At 62.4% G+C, this 20683-nt stretch overlaps 1 protein-coding gene across 1 annotated transcript; it reads left to right on the top strand.

The window, feature by feature from the left end:
* The first annotated feature begins 7 nt into the window (after window positions 1–7).
* PNPO (pyridoxamine 5'-phosphate oxidase) lies at window positions 8–20215 on the top strand. The gene is made up of 7 exons (XM_075581018.1): window positions 8–175; window positions 1957–2081; window positions 3336–3435; window positions 4313–4366; window positions 6165–6293; window positions 14906–14976; window positions 16504–20215. Exons 1-7 carry the CDS (start codon window positions 23–25, stop codon window positions 16667–16669), a joined length of 798 nt encoding a protein of 265 aa, XP_075437133.1. The 5' UTR covers window positions 8–22; the 3' UTR covers window positions 16670–20215.
* Window positions 20216–20683: the final 468 nt, after the last annotated feature.

The raw sequence follows: 20683 nt of genomic DNA, 5'->3' as shown, positions 1-20683 counted from the left end.
CTCTCCCGTGCGTAATGACGGAATGACGCCGGCCTGTGACGCGGGGATGGCGCGCTGTCTGGTGACGTCACTGCGCGGCGGTGCATCGGTGGCGCTTCGGACACTGAGCGGCCCGGCGGGAGGTGACGTCATGGACCTGAGGGCGATGCGGAAACGTTACCGGAGTGACGACGAGGTCAGAGTGACGTCACTAGGGGGGAGCCAATACACACCCCAAATATATATATATATACAGTCACTCCCTCACACACTACACACATATATATATATATATATGAGCATACAGTTGTATTTACATTTATATATATATACACTCAAAAACACACACACACACACACACACACAAAAACACACACAAAAACACACACAAAAACACACACACACACACACACACACACTGTGACACACACACACACACTGTGACACACACACACACACTGTGACACACTGTGACACACACACACACACACACACATATATATATATATATATGAGCATACAGTTGTATTTACATTTATATATATATACACTCTCAAAAACACACACATACACACACACACTGTGACACACACACACACTGTGACACACACACACACACACACACACACACACACACACTGTGACACACACACACACACACTGTGACACACACACACACACTGTGACACACTGTGACACACACACACACACACACACACTGTGACACACACACACACACACACACACTGTGACACACACACACACACACACACACACACTGTGACACACACACACACACACACACACACACACACTGTGACACACACACACACACTTGTGTGAAAAAGAAAGTACACCCCCTTTGAATTCTATGGTGTTACATATCGGGACATAATAACAACCATCTGTTCCTTAGCAGGTCTTAAAATGTTGGCTTTATTTTTGTTAAATAAATCATGACACGGTGTAATATGTCATGTGTACACACACACACACACACACACACGGTGTAATATGTCATGTGTTGTTGTTCATCTGACGTATTTAACTAATTTTTAGACCTGCTAAGGAACAGATGATTGTTATTATGTCCTGATATGTAAAACCATGGAATTCAAAGAGGGTGTACTTTCTTTTTCACACAACTGTGTAAATATATATATCTCCCCTCATACACGCCAATATATATATATATATATATATAATGGCGTGGGTAAATACACTGACCCGTCCATCTCTGTGGCTCGTCCGCTGGGTGGCGTGGGTACGTACACTGACCCGTCCATCTCTGTGGCTCGTCCGCTGGGTGGCGTGGGTACATACACTGACCCGTCCATCTCTGTGGCTCCTCCGCTGGGTGGCGTGGGTACATACATTGACCCGTCCATCTCTGTGGCTCGTCCGCTGGGTGGCGTGGGTACATACACTGACCCGTCCATCTCTGTGGCTCGTCCGCTGGGTGGTGTGGGTACGTACACTGACCCGTCCATCTCTGTGGCTCCTCCGCTGGGTGGTGTGGGTACGTACACTGACCCATCCATCTCTGTGGCTCCTCCGCTGGGTGGCGTGGGTACGTACACTGACCCGTCCATCTCTGTGGCTCCTCCGCTGGGTGGCGTGGGTACGTACACTGACCCGTCCATCTCTGTGGCTCCTCCGCTGGGTGGCGTGGGTACGTACACTGACCCGTCCATCTCTGTGGCTCGTCCGCTGGGTGGCGTGGGTACATACACTGACCCGTCCATCTCTGTGGCTCGTCCGCTGGGTGGCGTGGGTACATATACTGACCCGTCCATCTCTGTGGGTACATACACTGACCCGTCCATCTCTGTGGCTGCTCCGCTGGGTGGCGTGGGTACATACACTGACCCGTCCATCTCTGTGGCTCCTCCGCTGGGTGGCGTGGGTACATACACTGACCAGTCCATCTCTGTGGCTCCTCCGCTGGACGGCACTCACTCCCTCTCTCTTTCCCAGGCGTTTGAGGAGTGTCACCTGGTCTCCCTTGACCCCATCACTCAGTTCAGTGCCTGGTTCCAGGAGGTCACTCAATGTGCGGCCATCGCAGAGCCCAACGCCATGTGCCTGGCCACAGCCACCAGGTGTGTGGGGTGCGAACCCCTTCTCCCCCCTACTCACTGCCCCATCTCTCCCCCCCTACTCACTGACCCATCTCTCCCCCCCCCCACTCACTGCTCCTTCTCCCCCTCCCCCCACTCACTGCCCTTCTCTCCCCCCCACTCACTGCCCCTTCTCCCCCTCACTCACTGCCCCTTCTCCCCTTCACTCACTGCCCTTCTCCTCCCCCTCCCCCACTCACTGCCCCGTCTCCTCCCCCCACTCACTGCCACATCTCTCCCCCCACTCACTGCCCCTTCTCCCTCCCCCCACTCACTGCCCCTTCTCCCTCCCCCCACTCACTGCCCCTTCTCCCTCCCCCCACTCACTGCCCCTTCTCCCCTCCCCCTCACTCACTGCCCCTTCTCCCCCTCACTCACTGCCCCTTCTCCCCTCCCCCCACTCACTGGCCCTCTCCCCCTCCCCCCACTCACTGCCCCGTCTCCTCCCCCCACTCACTGCCCCTACTCTCCCCCCACTCACTGCCCCTTCTCCCTCCCCCCACTCACTGCCCCTTCTCCCCTCCCCCTCACTCACTGCCCCTTCTCCCCCTCACTCACTGCCCCTTCTCCCCTCCCCCCACTCACTGCCCCTTCTCCCCCTCCCCCCACTCACTGCCCCGTCTCCTCCCCCCACTCACTGCCCCTACTCTCCCCCCTCCCCCCATCCACTGCCCCTTCTCTTCCCCCTCACTGACTGCCCTTATTCCTCCCCCCAACTCACTCACTACGCCTACCTTCACCCCCCCCCCACTCACTGCCCCTTTCCCCCCCCCCCCACTCACTGCCCCCTTTCCCCCCCCCCCACTCACTGCCCCTTTCCCCCCCCCACTCACTGCCCCTTTCCCCCCCCCACTCACTGCCCCTTTCCCCCCCCCCCACTCACTGCCCCTTTTCTCCCCCCCCACTCACTGCCCCCTTTCCCCCCCACTCACTGCCCCTTTTCCCCCCCCCCCACTCACTGCCCCTTTTCTCCCCCCCCTCACTGCCCCTTCTCCCCCTCCCCCCACTCACTGCCCCTTCTCCCCCTCCCCCCTACTCACTGCCCCTTCTCCCCCTCCCCCCTACTCACTGCCCCTTCTCCCCCTCCCCCCTACTCACTGCCCCTTCTCCCCCTCCCCCCTACTCACTGCCCCTTCTCCCCCTCCCCCCACTCACTGCCACTTCTCCCCCTCCCCCCACTCACTGCTCCTACTCTCTCCTCCCCCCCACTCACTGCCCCTTCCCCCCTCCCCCCAGGGATGGCCGGCCCTCAGCCCGCATGGTTCTCCTGAAAGGATTCGGTCCAGACGGGTTCCGGTTCTACACCAACCGGGAGAGCAGGAAAGGGAAAGAGATGGTGTGACTCCCACAGAGACCGCGAGAGACCGCCCCGATCCCACAGAGACCGCGAGAGACCGCCCCGATCCTACAGAGAGAGAGACCGCCCTGATCCCACAGAGACCGCGAGAGACCGCCCTGATCCTACAGAGAGAGAGACCTCCCTGATCCCACAGAGACCGCGAGAGACCGCCCCGATCCTACAGAGAGAGAGACCTCCCGATCCCACAGAGAGAGAGACCTCCCCGATCCCAGAGAGAGAGACCTCCCCGATCCTACAGAGAGAGAGACCTCCCGATCCCACAGAGAGAGAGACCTCCCCGATCCCACAGAGAGAGAGACCTCCCCGATCCCACAGAGAGAGAGACCTCCCAGATCCTACAGAGAGAGAGACCTCCCCGATCCCACAGAGAGAGAGACCTCCCCGATCCCACAGAGAGAGAGACCTCCCAGATCCCACAGAGAGAGAGAGAGACCTCCCCGATCCCACAGAGAGAGAGAGACCTCCCCGATCCCACAGAGAGAGAGACCTCCCCGATCCCACAGAGAGAGAGACCTCCCCGATCCCACAGAGAGAGAGACCTCCCCGATCCTACAGAGAGAGAGAGACCTCCCCGATCCCACAGAGAGAGAGAGAGACCTCCCCGATCCCACAGAGAGAGAGAGACCTCCCTGATCCCACAGAGAGAGAGACCTCCCCGATCCCACAGAGAGAGAGACCTCCCCGATCCCACAGAGAGAGAGACCTCCCCGATCCTACAGAGAGAGAGAGACCTCCCCGATCCCACAGAGAGAGAGAGAGACCTCCCCGATCCCACAGAGAGAGAGAGACCTCCCTGATCCCACAGAGAGAGAGACCTTCTCCCCGTCCCTCACATCTCCCTTTGTCTGTACAGGAGTGTAACCCCGTGGCCTCTCTCCTGTTCTTCTGGGAGCCCCTGAATCGGCAGGTGAGCGCTCCGAGGCGGGTGTGAGACTGCCTGAGAGATTGCCCGGGTGAGCGCTCCGAGGCGGGTGTGAGACTGCCTGAGAGATTGCCCGGGTGTGAGACTGCCTGAGAGATTGCCCGGGTGAGCGCTCCGAGGCGGGTGTGAGACTGCCTGAGAGATTGCCCGGGTGAGCGCTCCGAGGCGGGTGTGAGACTGCCTGAGAGATTGCCCGGTGTGAGCGCTCCGAGGCGGGTGTGAGACTGCCTGAGAGATTGCCCGGTGTGAGCGCTCCGAGGCGGGTGTGAGACTGCCTGAGAGATTGCCCGGGTGAGCGCTCCGAGGCGGGTGTGAGACTGCCTGAGAGATTGCCCGGGTGAGCGCTCCGAGGCGGGCGTGAGACTGCCTGAGAGATTGCCCGGGTGAGCGCTCCGAGGCGGGTGTGAGACTGCCTGAGAGATTGCCCGGGTGAGCGCTCCGAGGCGGGTGTGAGACTGCCTGAGAGATTGCCCGGGGGAGCGCTCCGAGGCGGGTGTGAGACTGCCTGAGAGATTGCCCGGGGGAGCGCTCCGAGGCGGGTGTGAGACTGCCTGAGAGATTGCCCGGGTGAGCGCTCCGAGGCGGGTGTGAGACTGCCTGAGAGATTGCCCGGGTGAGCGCTCCGAGGCGGGTGTGAGACTGCCTGAGAGATTGCCCGGGTGAGCGCTCCGAGGCGGGTGTGAGACTGCCTGAGAGATTGCCCGGTGTGAGCGCTCCGAGGCGGGCGTGAGACTGCCTGAGAGATTGCCCGGGTGAGCGCTCCGAGGCGGGTGTGAGACTGCCTGAGAGATTGCCCGGGTGAGCGCTCCGAGGCGGGTGTGAGACTGCCTGAGAGATTGTCCGGGTGAGCGCTCCGAGGCGGGTGTGAGACTGCCTGGGAGATTGCCTGGGTGAGCGCTCCGAGGCGGGTGTGAGACTGCCTGAGAGATTGCCCGGGTGAGCGCTCCGAGGCGGGTGTGAGACTGCCTGAGAGATTGCCCGGGTGAGCGCTCCGAGGCGGGTGTGAGACTGCCTGAGAGATTGCCCGGGTGAGCGCTCCGAGGCGGGTGTGAGACTGCCTGAGAGATTGCCCGGGTGAGCGCTCCGAGGCGGGTGTGAGACTGCCTGAGAGATTGCCCGGGTGAGCGCTCCGAGGCGGGTGTGAGACTGCCTGAGAGATTGCCCGGGTGAGCGCTCCGAGGCGGGTGTGAGACTGCCTGAGAGATTGCCCGGGTGAGCGCTCCGAGGCGGGTGTGAGACTGCCTGAGAGATTGCCCGGGTGAGCGCTCCGAGGCGGGTGTGAGACTGTGAGACCCATGTGCGGGTGTCGGTGGTCACGTGGCTGTATCCCCCCATGTGCGGGTGTCGTGGTCACGTGGCTGTATGCCCCCCATGTGCGGGTGTCGTGGTCACGTGGCTGTATGCCCCCCATGTGCGGGTGTCGTGGTCACGTGGCTGTATGCCCCATGTGCGGGTGTCGTGGTCACGTGGCTGTATCCCCCCATGTGCTGGTGTCGGTGGTCACGTGGCTGTATGCCCCATGTGCGGGTGTCGTGGTCACGTGGCTGTATGCCCCCCATGTGCGGGTGTCGTGGTCACGTGGCTGTATCCCCCCATGTGCGGGTGTCGTGGTCACGTGGCTGTATGCCCCCCATGTGCGGGTATCGTGGTCACGTGGCTGTATCCCCCCATGTGCGGGTGTCGTGGTCACGTGGCTGTATGCCCCATGTGCGGGTGTCGGTGGTCACGTGGCTGTATGCCCCCCATGTGCGGGTGGCGTGGTCACGTGGCTGTATCCCCCCAGGTCCGGATAGAAGGGTCGGTGGAACATCTCTCTGACCAGGAGTCTGACGTCTATTTCCACTCGCGGCCGAAGAGCAGCCAGATCGGCGCGGCCGTGAGCAGACAAAGCCACGTCATCCCGGACCGTGAGGTCAGCGAGACACGGGGACACACAACCACACACCATGACACGCCGCCCCCTGTCTGTCACACGCTGCCACTGTCACACACCGCCCCCTGTCACACACACCGCCCCCTGTCACACTGTCGCGTCCCTGTCGCACACGTCGCGTCCCTGTCACACACACCGCCCCCTGTCACACACACCGCCCCCTGTCACCCACACCGCCCCCTGTCACACACACCGCCCCCTGTCACACACACCGCCCCCTGTCACACACACCGCCCCCTGTCACACACACTGCCCCCTGTCACACACACCGCCCCCTGTCACACACACCGCCCCCTGTCACACACACCGCCCCCTGTCACACACACCGCCCCCTGTCACACTGTCGCGTCCCTGTCGCACTGTCGCGTCCCTGTCGCACTGTCGCGTCCCTGTCGCACTGTCGCGTCCCTGTCACACTGTCGCGTCCCTGTCGCACGCTGCCCCCTGTCGCACGCTGCCCCCCTGTCACACTGTCGCGTCCCTGTCACACTGTCGCGTCCCTGTCGCACGCTGCCCCCTGTCGCACGCTGCCCCCCTGTCACACTGCCGCGTCCCTGTCACACGCTGCCCCCTGTCTCACGCTGCCCCCTGTCACACGCTGCCCCCTGTCGCACGCTGCCCCCTGTCGCACGCTGCCCCCTGTCACACGCTGCCCCCTGTCGCACGCTGCCCCCTGTCGCACGCTGCCCCCTGTCGCACGCTGCCCCCTGTCGCACGCTGCCCCCTGTCGCACGCTGCCCCCCTGTCACACTGTCGCGTCCCTGTCACACGCTGCCCCCTGTCTCACGCTGCCCCCTGTCTCACGCTGCCCCCTGTCACACGCTGCCCCCTGTCACACTGTCGCGTCCCTGTCGCACGCTGCCCCCTGTCACACTGTCGCGTCCCTGTCGCACGCTGCCCCCTGTCACACTGCCCCCTGTCGCACGCTGCCCCCTGTCACACGCTGCCCCCTGTCACACGCTGCCCCTGTCACACTGCCGCGTCCCTGTCTCACGCTGCCCCCTGTCTCACGCTGCCCCCTGTCACACGCTGCCCCCTGTCACACGCTGCCCCTGTCACACTGTCGCGTCCCTGTCGCACGCTGCCCCCTGTCACACTGCCGCGTCCCTGTCACACGCTACCCCCTGTCTCACGCTGCCCCCTGTCACACACTGCCCCCTGTCACACGCTGCCCCTGTCACACTGCCGCGTCCCTGTCTCACGCTGCCCCCTGTCACACGCTGCCCCCTGTCACACGCTGCCCCCTGTCGCACGCTGCCCCCTGTCGCACGCTGCCCCCTGTCACACGCTGCCCCCTGTCGCACGCTGCCCCCCTGTCACACTGCCGTGTCCCTGTCACACGCTGCCCCCTGTCACACGCTGCCCCCTGTCGCACGCTGCCCCCTGTCACATGCTGCCCCCCTGTCACACGCTGCCCCCTGTCACACTGCCGCGTCCCTGTCACACGCTGCCCCCTGTCACACGCTGCCCCCTGTCTCACGCTGCCCCCTGTCACACGCTGCCCCCTGTCACACGCTGCCCCCTGTCACACTGCCGCGTCCCTGTCTCACGCTGCCCCCTGTCTCACGCTGCCCCCTGTCACACGCTGCCCCCTGTCACACGCTGCCCCCTGTCACACGCTGCCCCCTGTCACACGCTGCCCCCTGTCTCACGCTGCCCCCTGTCACACGCTGCCCCCTGTCACACGCTGCCCCCTGTCACACGCTGCCCCCTGTCACACGCTGCCCCCTGTCACACGCTGCCCCCTGTCACACTGCCGCGTCCCTGTCACACGCTGCCCCCTGTCACACGCTGCCCCCTGTCACACGCTGCCCCCTGTCACACGCTGCCCCCTGTCACACGCTGCCCCCTGTCACACGCTGCCCCCTGTCGCACGCTGCCCCCTGTCGCACGCTGCCCCCTGTCGCACGCTGCCCCCTGTCGCACGCTGCCCCCTGTCGCACACTGCCGCGTCCCTGTCACACGCTGCCCCCTGTCACACGCTGCCCCCTGTCACACGCTGCCCCCTGTCACACGCTGCCCCCTGTCACACGCTGCCCCCTGTCACACGCTGCCCCCTGTCACACTGCCGCGTCCCTGTCACACGCTGCCCCCTGTCACACGCTGCCCCCTGTCACACGCTGCCCCCTGTCACACGCTGCCCCCTGTCACACGCTGCCCCCTGTCACACGCTGCCCCCTGTCACACGCTGCCCCCTGTCACACGCTGCCCCCTGTCACACGCTGCCCCCTGTCACACGCTGCCCCCTGTCACACGCTGCCCCCTGTCACACTGCCCCCTGTCACACTGCCGCATCCCTGTCACACGCTGCCCCCTGTCACACTGCCGCGTCCCTGTCACACTGCCGCGTCCCTGTCACACGCTGCCCCCTGTCGCACGCTGCCCCCTGTCGCACGCTGCCCCCTGTCACACGCTGCCCCCTGTCACACGCTGCCCCCTGTCACACGCTGCCCCCTGTCACACGCTGCCCCCTGTCACACGCTGCCCCCTGTCACACGCTGCCCCCTGTCACACGCTGCCCCCTGTCGCACGCTGCCCCCTGTCGCACGCTGCCCCCCTGTCACACTGCCGCGTCCCTGTCACACGCTGCCCCCTGTCACACGCTGCCCCCTGTCACACGCTGCCCCCTGTCACACGCTGCCCCCTGTCACACGCTGCCCCCTGTCACACGCTGCCCCCTGTCACACGCTGCCCCCTGTCACACGCTGCCCCCTGTCACACGCTGCCCCCTGTCACACTGCCCCCTGTCACACTGCCGCATCCCTGTCACACGCTGCCCCCTGTCACACTGCCGCGTCCCTGTCACACGCTGCCCCCTGTCGCACGCTGCCCCCTGTCGCACGCTGCCCCCTGTCACACGCTGCCCCCTGTCACACGCTGCCCCCTGTCACACGCTGCCCCCTGTCGCACGCTGCCCCCTGTCGCACGCTGCCCCCTGTCGCACGCTGCCCCCTGTCGCACGCTGCCCCCTGTCGCACGCTGCCCCCTGTCGCACGCTGCCCCCTGTCGCACGCTGCCCCCTGTCGCACGCTGCCCCCTGTCGCACGCTGCCCCCTGTCGCACGCTGCCCCCTGTCGCACGCTGCCCCCTGTCGCACGCTGCCCCCTGTCGCACGCTGCCCCCTGTCGCACGCTGCCGCGTCCCTGTCGCACGCTGCCCCCTGTCGCACGCTGCCCCCTGTCACACTGCCGCGTCCCTGTCACACGCTGCTCCCTGTCACACGCTGCCCCCTGTCGCACGCTGCCCCCTGTCGCACGCTGCCCCCTGTCACACGCTGCCCCCTGTCACACGCTGCCCCCTGTCACACGCTGCCCCCTGTCACACGCTGCCCCCTGTCACACGCTGCCCCCTGTCACACGCTGCCCCCTGTCACACGCTGCCCCCTGTCACACTGTCGCGTCCCTGTCGCACGCTGCCCCCTGTCACACTGTCGCGTCCCTGTCGCACGCTGCCCCCTGTCTCACGCTGCCCCCTGTCACACGCTGCCCCCCTGTCACACGCTGCCCCCTGTCGCACGCTGCCCCCTGTCGCACGCTGCCCCCTGTCGCACGCTGCCCCCTGTCACACGCTGCCCCCTGTCACACGCTGCCCCCTGTCACACGCTGCCCCCTGTCACACGCTGCCCCCTGTCACACGCTGCCCCCTGTCACACGCTGCCCCCTGTCACACGCTGCCCCCTGTCACACTGTCGCGTCCCTGTCACACGCTGCCCCCTGTCACACGCTGCCCCCTGTCACACACTGCCCCCTGTCACACTGCCGCGTCCCTGTCGCACGCTGCCCCCTGTCACACGCTGCCCCCTGTCACACTGCCGCGTCCCTGTCACACTGCCGCATCCCTGTCACACGCTGCCCCTGTCACACGCTGCCCCCTGTCACACTGCCGCGTCCCTGTCACACGCTGCCCCCTGTCACACGCTGCCCCCTGTCACACGCTGCCCCCTGTCACACGCTGCCCCCTGTCACACGCTGCCCCCTGTCACACGCTGCCCCCTGTCACACGCTGCCCCCTGTCACACGCTGCCCCCTGTCACACGCTGCCCCCTGTCACACTGCCGCGTCCCTGTCACACGCTGCCCCCTGTCACACGCTGCCCCCTGTCACACGCTGCCCCCTGTCACACGCTGCCCCCTGTCACACGCTGCCCCCTGTCACACGCTGCCCCCTGTCACACGCTGCCCCCTGTCACACGCTGCCCCCTGTCACACGCTGCCCCCTGTCACACTGCCCCCTGTCACACTGCCGCATCCCTGTCACACGCTGCCCCCTGTCACACTGCCGCGTCCCTGTCTCACGCTGCCCCCTGTCTCACGCTGCCCCCTGTCACACGCTGCCCCCTGTCACACGCTGCCCCCTGTCACACGCTGCCCCCTGTCACACGCTGCCCCCTGTCACACGCTGCCCCCTGTCACACTGCCGCGTCCCTGTCACACGCTGCCCCCTGTCACACGCTGCCCCCTGTCACACTGCTGCGTCCCTGTCACACGCTGCCCCCTGTCACACGCTGCCCCCTGTCACACGCTGCCCCCTGTCACACGCTGCCCCCTGTCACACGCTGCCCCCTGTCACACGCTGCCCCCTGTCACACGCTGCCCCCTGTCACACGCTGCCCCCTGTCACACGCTGCCCCCTGTCACACGCTGCCCCCTGTCACACGCTGCCCCCTGTCACACGCTGCCCCCTGTCACACGCTGCCCCCTGTCACACGCTGCCCCCTGTCACACGCTGCCCCCTGTCTCACGCTGCCCCCTGTCTCACGCTGCCCCCTGTCTCACGCTGCCCCCTGTCACACGCTGCCCCCTGTCACACTGTCGCGTCCCTGTCGCACGCTGCCCCCTGTCGCACGCTGCCCCCCTGTCACACTGCCGCGTCCCTGTCACACGCTGCCCCCTGTCACACGCTGCCCCCTGTCACACTGCCGCGTCCCTGTCACACGCTGCCCCCTGTCACACGCTGCCCCCTGTCACACTGCCGCGTCCCTGTCACACGCTGCCCCCTGTCACACGCTGCCCCCTGTCACACGCTGCCCCCTGTCACACGCTGCCCCCTGTCACACGCTGCCCCCTGTCACACGCTGCCCCCTGTCACACGCTGCCCCCTGTCACACGCTGCCCCCTGTCACACGCTGCCCCCTGTCACACGCTGCCCCCTGTCACACGCTGCCCCCTGTCACACTGCCCCCTGTCACACTGCCGCATCCCTGTCACACGCTGCCCCCTGTCACACTGCCGCGTCCCTGTCACACGCTGCCCCCTGTCACACGCTGCCCCCTGTCACACTGCCCCCTGTCGCACGCTGCCCCCTGTCGCACGCTGCCCCCTGTCACACTGCCGCGTCCCTGTCACACGCTGCTCCCTGTCACACGCTGCCCCCTGTCGCACGCTGCCCCCTGTCACACGCTGCCCCCTGTCACACGCTGCCCCCTGTCACACGCTGCCCCCTGTCACACGCTGCCCCCTGTCACACGCTGCCCCCTGTCACACGCTGCCCCCTGTCTCACGCTGCCCCCTGTCACACGCTGCCCCCTGTCACACGCTGCCCCCTGTCACACGCTGCCCCCTGTCACACTGCCGCGCCCCTGTCACACGCTGCCCCCTGTCACACGCTGCCCCCTGTCACACTGCCGCGTCCCTGTCACACTGCCGCGTCCCTGTCACACGCTGCCCCCTGTCACACGCTGCCCCCTGTCTCACGCTGCCCCCTGTCACACTGCCGCGTCCCTGTCACACGCTGCCCCCTGTCACACGCTGCCCCCTGTCACACGCTGCCCCCTGTCACACTGCCGCGTCCCTGTCACACGCTGCCCCCTGTCACACGCTGCCCCCTGTCACACGCTGCCCCCTGTCACACGCTGCCCCCTGTCACACGCTGCCCCCTGTCACACGCTGCCCCCTGTCACACTGCCGCGTCCCTGTCACACGCTGCCCCCTGTCACACGCTGCCCCCTGTCACACGCTGCCCCCTGTCACACGCTGCCCCCTGTCACTGCCGCGTCCCTGTCACACGCTGCCCCCTGTCACACGCTGCCCCCTGTCACACGCTGCTCCCTGTCACACGCTGCCCCTGTCACACGCTGCTCCCTGTCACACTGCCGCGTCCCTGTCACACGCTGCCCCTGTCTCACGCTGCCCCCTGTCACACGCTGCCCCCTGTCACACGCTGCCCCCTGTCACACGCTGCCCCCTGTCACACGCTGCCCCCTGTCACACGCTGCCCCCTGTCACACGCTGCCCCCTGTCTCACGCTGCCCCCTGTCACACGCTGCCCCCTGTCGCACGCTGCCCCCTGTCGCACGCTGCCCCCTGTCACACGCTGCCCCCTGTCACACTGCCGCGGCCCTGTCACACGCTGCCCCCTGTCACACGCTGCCCCCTGTCACACGCTGCCCCCTGTCACACGCTGCCCCCTGTCACACGCTGCCCCCTGTCACACGCTGCCCCCTGTCACACGCTGCCCCCTGTCACACGCTGCCCCCTGTCACACGCTGCCCCCTGTCACACGCTGCCCCCTGTCACACGCTGCCCCCTGTCACACGCTGCCCCCTGTCACACGCTGCCCCCTGTCACACTGCCCCCTGTCGCACGCTGCCCCCTGTCACACGCTGCCCCCTGTCACACTGCCGCATCCCTGTCACACGCTGCCCCCTGTCACACGCTGCCCCCTGTCACACGCTGCCCCCTGTCACACGCTGCCCCCTGTCACACGCTGCCCCCTGTCACACTGCCGCGTCCCTGTCACACTGCCGCGTCCCTGTCACACGCTGCCCCCTGTCTCACGCTGCCCCCTGTCACACGCTGCCCCCTGTCACACGCTGCCCCCTGTCACACGCTGCCCCCTGTCACACTGCCGCATCCCTGTCACACGCTGCCCCCTGTCACACGCTGCCCCCTGTCACACGCTGCCCCCTGTCACACGCTGCCCCCTGTCACACGCTGCCCCCTGTCACACTGCCGCGTCCCTGTCACACTGCCGCGTCCCTGTCACACGCTGCCCCCTGTCACACGCTGCCCCCTGTCACACGCTGCCCCCTGTCACACTGCCGCGTCCCTGTCTCACGCTGCCCCCTGTCACACGCTGCCCCCTGTCACACGCTGCCCCTGTCACACTGCCGCGTCCCTGTCACACGCTGCCCCCTGTCACACGCTGCCCCCTGTCACACGCTGCCCCCTGTCACACGCTGCCCCCTGTCACACGCTGCCCCCTGTCACACGCTGCCCCCTGTCACACGCTGCCCCCTGTCACACGCTGCCCCCTGTCACACGCTGCCCCCTGTCACACGCTGCCCCCTGTCACACGCTGCCCCCTGTCACACGCTGCTCCCTGTCACACGCTGCCCCCTGTCACACGCTGCCCCCTGTCACATGCTGCCCCCTGTCACACGCTGCCCCCTGTCGCACTGCCGCGGCCCTGTCACACGCTGCCCCCTGTCACACGCTGCCCCCTGTCACACGCTGCCCCCTGTCACACTGTCGCGTCCCTGTCACACGCTGCCCCCTGTCACACGCTGCCCCCTGTCACACACTGCCCCCTGTCACACGCTGCCCCCTGTCACACTGTCGCGTCCCTGTCACACGCTGCCCCCTGTCACACGCTGCCCCCTGTCACACGCTGCCCCCTGTCACACTGCCGCGTCCCTGTCACACACTGCCCCCTGTCACACTGCCGCGTCCCTGTCACACGCTGCCCCCTGTCACACTGCCGCGTCCCTGTCACACGCTGCCCCCTGTCACACGCTGCCCCCTGTCACACTGTCGCGTCCCTGTCACACACTGCCCCCTGTCACACGCTGCTCCCTGTCACACTGCCGCGTCCCTGTCACACGCTGCCCCCTGTCACACTGCCGCGTCCCTGTCACACTGCCGCGTCCCTGTCACACGCTGCCCCCTGTCGCACGCTGCCCCCTGTCACACACTGCCCCCTGTCACACGCTGCCCCCTCTCACACGCTGCCCCCTCTCACACGCTGCCCCCTGTCACACTGCCCCCTGTCACACGCTGCCCCCTGTCACACTGCCGCGTCCCTGTCACACTGCCGCGTCCCTGTCACACGCTGCCCCCTGTCGCACGCTGCCCCCTGTCACACGCTGCCCCCTGTCACACGCTGCCCCCTGTCACACGCTGCCCCCTGTCACACGCTGCCCCCTGTCACACGCTGCCCCCTGTCACACGCTGCCCCCTGTCACACTGCCGCGTCCCTGTCACACTGCCGCGTCCCTGTCACACTGCCGCGTCCCTGTCTCACGCTGCCCCCTGTCACACGCTGCCCCCTGTCACACGCTGCCCCCTGTCACACGCTGCCCCCTGTCACACTGCCGCGTCCCTGTCTCACGCTGCCCCCTGTCACACTGCCGCGTCCCTGTCACACGCTGCCCCCTGTCACACGCTGCCCCCTGTCACACTGCCGCGTCCCTGTCACACGCTGCCCCCTGTCACACTGCCGCGTCCCTGTCACACGCTGCCCCCTGTCACACGCTGCCCCCTGTCACACTGCCGCGTCCCTGTCACACGCTGCCCCCTCTCACACTGCCGCGTCCCTGTCACACGCTGCCCCCTGTCACACGCTGCCCCCTCTCACACTGCCGCGCCCCTGCAGTTCCTGCGCAGGAAGAATGCGGAGCTGGAGGACGAATACAGAGACAGAGAGGTTCCCCGGCCTCCTGACTGGTGAGTTCAGGTTCCTCTGGGCAGGGTGAGGGGGTATTTCTGGGCAGGGTGAGGGGGTATTTCTGGGCAGGGTGAGGGGGTATTTCTGGGCAGGGTGAGGGGGTATTTCTGGGCAGGGTGAGGGGGTATTTCTGGGCAGGGGTGAGGGGGTATTTCTGGGCAGGGGTGATGGGGTATTTCTGGGCAGGGGTGCTGGGGTATTTCTGGGACAGGGGTGATGGGGTATTTCTGGGCAGGGGTGATGGGGTATTTATGAGGTGGGGTGATGGGGTATTTATGAGGTGGGGTAATGGGGTATTTATGAGGTGGGGTAATGGGGTATTTATGAGGTGGGTAATGGGGTATTTATGAGGTGGGGTAATGGTTTGTTTATGAGGTGGGGTAATGGGGTTTTTATGAGGTGGGGTAATGGGGTATTTATGAGGTGGGGTAATGGGGTATTTATGAGGTGGGGTAATGTTTTTTTTATGAGGTGGGGTAATGGGGTTTTTATGAGGTGGGGTAATGGGGTATTTATGAGGTGGGGTAATGGGGTATTTATGAGGTGGGGTAATGGGGTTTTTATGAGGTGGGGTAATGGGGTATTTATGAGGTGGGGTAATGGTTTATTTATGAGGTGGGGTAATGGTTTTTTTATGAGGTGGGGTAATGGGGTATTTATGAGGTGGGGTAATGGGGTATTTATGAGGTGGGGTAATGGGGTTTTTATGAGGTGGGGTAATGGGGTTTTTATGAGGTGGGGTAATGGGGTTTTTATGAGGTGGGGTAATGGGGTTTTTATGAGGTGGGGTAATGGGGTTTTTATGAGGTGGGGTAATGGGGTTTTTATGAGGTGGGGTAATGGGGTTTTTGTGAGGTGGGGTAATGGGGTATTTATGAGGTGGGGTAATGGGGTATTTATGAGGTGGGGTAATGGGGTTTTTGTGAGGTGGGGTAATGGGGTATTTATGAGGTGGGGTAATGGGGTTTTTATGAGGTGGGGTAATGGGGTTTTTGTGAGGTGGGGTAATGGGGTATTTATGAGGTGGGGTAATGGGGTATTTATGAGGTGGGGTAATGGGGTTTTTATGAGGTGGGGTAATGGGGTATTTATGAGGTGGGGTAATGGGGTATTTATGAGGTGGGGTAATGGGGTTTTTATGAGGTGGGGTAATGGGGTTTTTGTGAGGTGGGGTAATGGGGTATTTATGAGGTGGGGTAATGGGGTATTTATGAGGTGGGGTAATGGGGTTTTTATGAGGTGGGGTAATGGGGTTTTTATGAGGTGGGGTAATGGGGTTTTTATGAGGTGGGGTAATGGGGTATTTATGAGGTGGGGTAATGGGGTATTTATGAGGTGGGGTAATGGGGTATTTATGAGGTTGGGTAATGGGGTATTTATGAGGTGGGGTAATGGGGTATTTATGAGGTGGGGTAATGGGGTATTTATGAGGTTGGGTGATGGGGTTTTTATGATGTTGGGTAATAGGGTATTTATGAGGTGGGGTATTTATGTGGGGGTGATGGGGTCTCCTGCTCACTCCCCAGGGGTGGATACCTGCTCCGTCCGTCCGTCCTGGAGTTCTGGCAGGGACAGACTAACCGGCTGCACGACCGCATCGCGTTCCGCCGGCCGCAGGGGGAAGAGGCGGAGACATCTCCCATGGTGCACCCCGGGGAACGGGGCTGGGTGTACGAGCGCCTCGCGCCGTGAGCCGTGGGGGGTGGGGGAGGAGACATGCACCCCGGGGGGCGGGCTGGGGGTACGACCGCATCGCGTTCCGCAAGGGGGAGAGGTGGAGACATCTCCGATGATGCACCCGGGGAGCAGGCTGGGGGTACGACCACATCGCGTTCCGCCGGCTGCAGGGGGGAGAGGCGGAGACATCTCCCATGATGCACCCCGGGGAGCGGGGCTGGGTGTACGACCGCATCGCGTTCCGCCGGCTGCAGGGGGGAGAGGCGGAGACATCTCCCATGATGCACCCCGGGGAGCGGGGCTGGGTGTACGACCGCATCGCGTTCCGCCGGCTGCAGGGGGGAGAGGCGGAGACATCTCCCATGATGCACCCGGGGAGCGGGCTGGGGGTACGACCGCATCGCGTTCCGCCGGCTGCAGGGGGGAGAGGCGGAGACATCTCCCATGATGCACCCGGGGAGCGGGGCTGGGTGTACGACCGCATCGCGTTCCGCCGGCTGCAGGGGGGAGAGGCGGAGACATTTCCCATGATGCACCCTGGGGAGCGGGGCTGGGTGTACGACCGCATCGCGTTCCGCCGGCTGCAGGGGGGAGTGGCGGAGACATCTCCCATGATGCACCCCGGGGAGCGGGGCTGGGTGTACGACCGCATCGCGTTCCACCGGCTGCAGAGGGGAGAGGCGGAGACATCTCCCATGATGCACCCGGGGAGCGGGCTGGGGGTACGACCGCATCGCGTTCCACCGGCTGCAGAGGGGAGAGGCGGAGACATCTCCGATGATGCACCCGGGGAGCGGGGCTGGGGGTACGACCACATCGCGTTCCGCCGGCTGCAGGGGGAAGAGGCGGAGACATTTCCCATGATGCACCCAGGGAGCGGGGCTGGGTGTACGACCGCATCGCGTTCCGCCGGCTGCAGGGGGGAGTGGCGGAGACATCTCCCATGATGCACCCCGGGGAGCGGGGCTGGGTGTACGACCGCATCGCGTTCCGCCGGCTGCAGGGGGGAGAGGCGGAGACATCTCCCATGATGCACCCGGGGAGCGGGCTGGGGGTACAAGCGCCTCGCGCCGGGAGCCGCGGGAGAGCAGGATAAGGCCGTCTGTGCACCCCCTGCCAAACATCTTTACCTCCGCCTTCCCCTGTACCTCCTCCCCGTGTGACATGTGCCTCCTCCCCGTGTGACGTGTGCCTCCTCCCCTTGAGACGTGTGCCTCCTCCCCTTGAGACGTGTGCCTCCTCCCCTTGAGACGTGTGCCTCCTCACCGTGAGACGTGTGCCTCCTCCCCCTGAGACGTGTGCCTCCTCCCCTTGAGACGTGTGCCTCCTCCCCGTGTGACGTGTGCCTCCTCCCCTTGAGACATGTACACCCTTCTAAATTGTGTAAGGTAATAGAATCAGAGCAGGATGTAATTTCTCTCCAGAAGGACTTGGAGAGACTGGAAACGTGGGCAGGTAAATGGCAGATGAGGTTTAATACAGATAAATGTAAGGTTATGCATTTGGGAAGCAAGAATAAAAAGGCGACTTACACATTAAATGGGGATAAATTGAGGGAATCCTTGATGGAGAAGGGTTTAGGAGTGCTTGTAGACAGCAGGCTTAGCAATAGTGCCCAATGTCAGGCAGTAGCTGCAAAGGCAAACAAGATCTTATCTTGCATTAACACTCCGCTAAAATGATCCAGATTTGTCCCAGGATACTCCTCGTTGTGTCCGATGTGGAGAATCAGCGGATCTGGTGGGTATGCTGTGGTCTGGCCCTCGGACCACCCCCATATGGGAGGATATGAAGGATTGGCTTCAGAGGGTCTTGGACCTCACAATTCCATGAGACCTGTGGCTGTTACTACTAAATAGACATGGGCCTAGCCAGAGTAGAGCGCGAATCAGTGGCTCGTATTGCAACGGCATCGAGGTGCGAGATCGCGGCATTGTGGGAACAGAAAGAAGTTCCCGCAGTTCCCAGGATTTGGTATGTCTGCCAGATGGAGAAATGAACAAGTTTTAGTTAATGACACTGGCGTCAGATTCCACTAAGTCTGGCTACCGTGGCTGGCCCCGGCGGACATCCCAGGCGTAAGCGGCACCGCCATTCTGCGGTGGCGGTTCTAGGTGCGTTCTTGGTTGACGGATGGTAAAATACTTTAGCACAGGATGCGCTGGGCAGGAGCGGGAAGTAGAGTTGGGTCGGGCCGCACAGGGGGTGAGAACACGGAATAGAACCAATATTTGGGGATATGCAGCACAAGGGAAGGACCCCCTCCCCCCCCCCATCTCCCATGGATTTATGTTTGTTATGATTTTAATTGGATGTTAATTGAAACAATGGAAGTATTGTGTAATTATGCTTTGTCTTGAAAACCAATAAAATGTTAAGTTACAAAAAAAGTGTCTAAGGGGGGATATGATAAGTATATACAAATATATTCGGGGACAGTACAGGGAGCTTTCAAAAGAACTGTTGGCTTTTGTGATAGCAGATACAATAGATTTGTTCAAAAAAAGGTTGGACATCTTTTTAGACAGGAAAGGTATACAGGGATATACCAAATAAGTATACATGGGAAGGATGCTGATCCAGGGAGTAATCCGATTGCCAATTCTTGGAGTCAGGAAGGAATGAATGTTTCCCCTTATGAGATATTATTAGATAATGTGACACTGGGGTTGTGTGTTCGCCTTCCTCTGGATCAATATACTGTAAGTACGGATATAGGGTGTATATTTGCACTGAAGGGTCCAATATACATCAAGATACAGAACAACAAATTACCCCTCCAAAAGGCATACATGCACATACCACATATGTTCAGAGAGTGGGGAATACAAACCTAATAATGCCTTACTTGTAAGGCACAATATTCTCCAGATATTATTTTGAATGAACAAAGTGTTTGTTGTATTATACAGTATATAATATATATAACCCTGTGAGGTCATCAAAGAAGCATCTAGTCCTATATATCCTAGGCAGGATTCTATGTCAATGTCTTCACTCCAGCCATTGGTATAAATCCAGAATGTCTCTCGTGCTCACTTTCTTTCCCTATCTCCACCTCTCTTAGTCTGCATCCGTGGTATGGCAGACCGCGCGGACGCGTCTGCACGCTGAGCGAGCAGACTGTCTTCTATACGGCGAGTGGGCGCGCGGGAGTGGGGAGCGGTGCGCAAGAAATCGGTTGAAACCGATTCCTTGGCGCGACAGGCCGACCAATGAGGGCGAACCAGCTCCGTGACGTCACTGGCCCGCCCCTAGACACGCCCACGGAGGGCGCGCGTACCATGGCCAGGGAAAGCACCCGCGTTCCCTCCGCCTCCGCACGGCTGGAGTCGCCATGGCCGCAGCCTTAACCAGAGTTATCCAATCAGTGCCTTTACATATCAGCCAATCAGGTCCTGTCCAGGATATTCCCAAAAGCGTTTCGATAAAAATACAGTTTGCGATGTTTCTCGCACGATCTTGAATTCTTAGTGTGAACAATCCCGGAGGGCACAGGGGCCACTGCAGAAGGTACACAACAAGTCGTGTGTCACCATGAATAAAGGACTTTATTTTAGGTTCACTTTGGTTATTACTTGAATTAAACTTTATTATTATTAGTATCTGCGTAGACACAAATAGAATATTAATTACATTTAACAAATGTGGAGTTTCTGGGGTAAAACACTGACGTTTGAATGAAATAATAATGATTATGGAACTAAATGAAGGAGCTTGTTCTAACCTGATCACGAATGATTTGGTTTGTTTGTGCCCTAATTCCAGTCCTGTTTATAGTGTCACACGTGAACAAATGTCAGAATGGAAATAGAGGATATTAAATAGTTACGGGTTTTCACATACAACCTTCACGTATTTGGTATCGCACATCAATATCCTCTGAGGATGAAACATCAATGGCCGACAGAAAGAAGTGTCAGCTCCTGGGGTCGCTTCCCCAGAGAGGGGTCTCTCCGGGTGGGAGGGTTTCACTCAAATACTGGGGTACATTAAAATACTAAACTCAGCCCCCTTCTCTTATTTGTA

This window comes from Ascaphus truei, assembly GCF_040206685.1.
Source record: "Ascaphus truei isolate aAscTru1 chromosome 23 unlocalized genomic scaffold, aAscTru1.hap1 SUPER_23_unloc_2, whole genome shotgun sequence".
NCBI classification, from domain to species: domain Eukaryota; kingdom Metazoa; phylum Chordata; class Amphibia; order Anura; family Ascaphidae; genus Ascaphus; species Ascaphus truei.
This window is presented reverse-complemented; position numbering and strand designations above follow the sequence as displayed.

Coding starts and splice junctions, on each gene's coding strand:
- PNPO (XM_075581018.1), top strand. CDS start 23: ATGACGCCGGCCTGTGACGCGGGGATGGCGCGCTGTCTGGTGACGTCA. Junction 176..1,956: donor GTTACCGGAGTGACGACGAG/GTCAGAGTGACG, acceptor TCTCTTTCCCAG/GCGTTTGAGGAGTGTCACCT. Junction 3,436..4,312: donor GCAGGAAAGGGAAAGAGATG/GTGTGACTCCCA, acceptor TTGTCTGTACAG/GAGTGTAACCCCGTGGCCTC.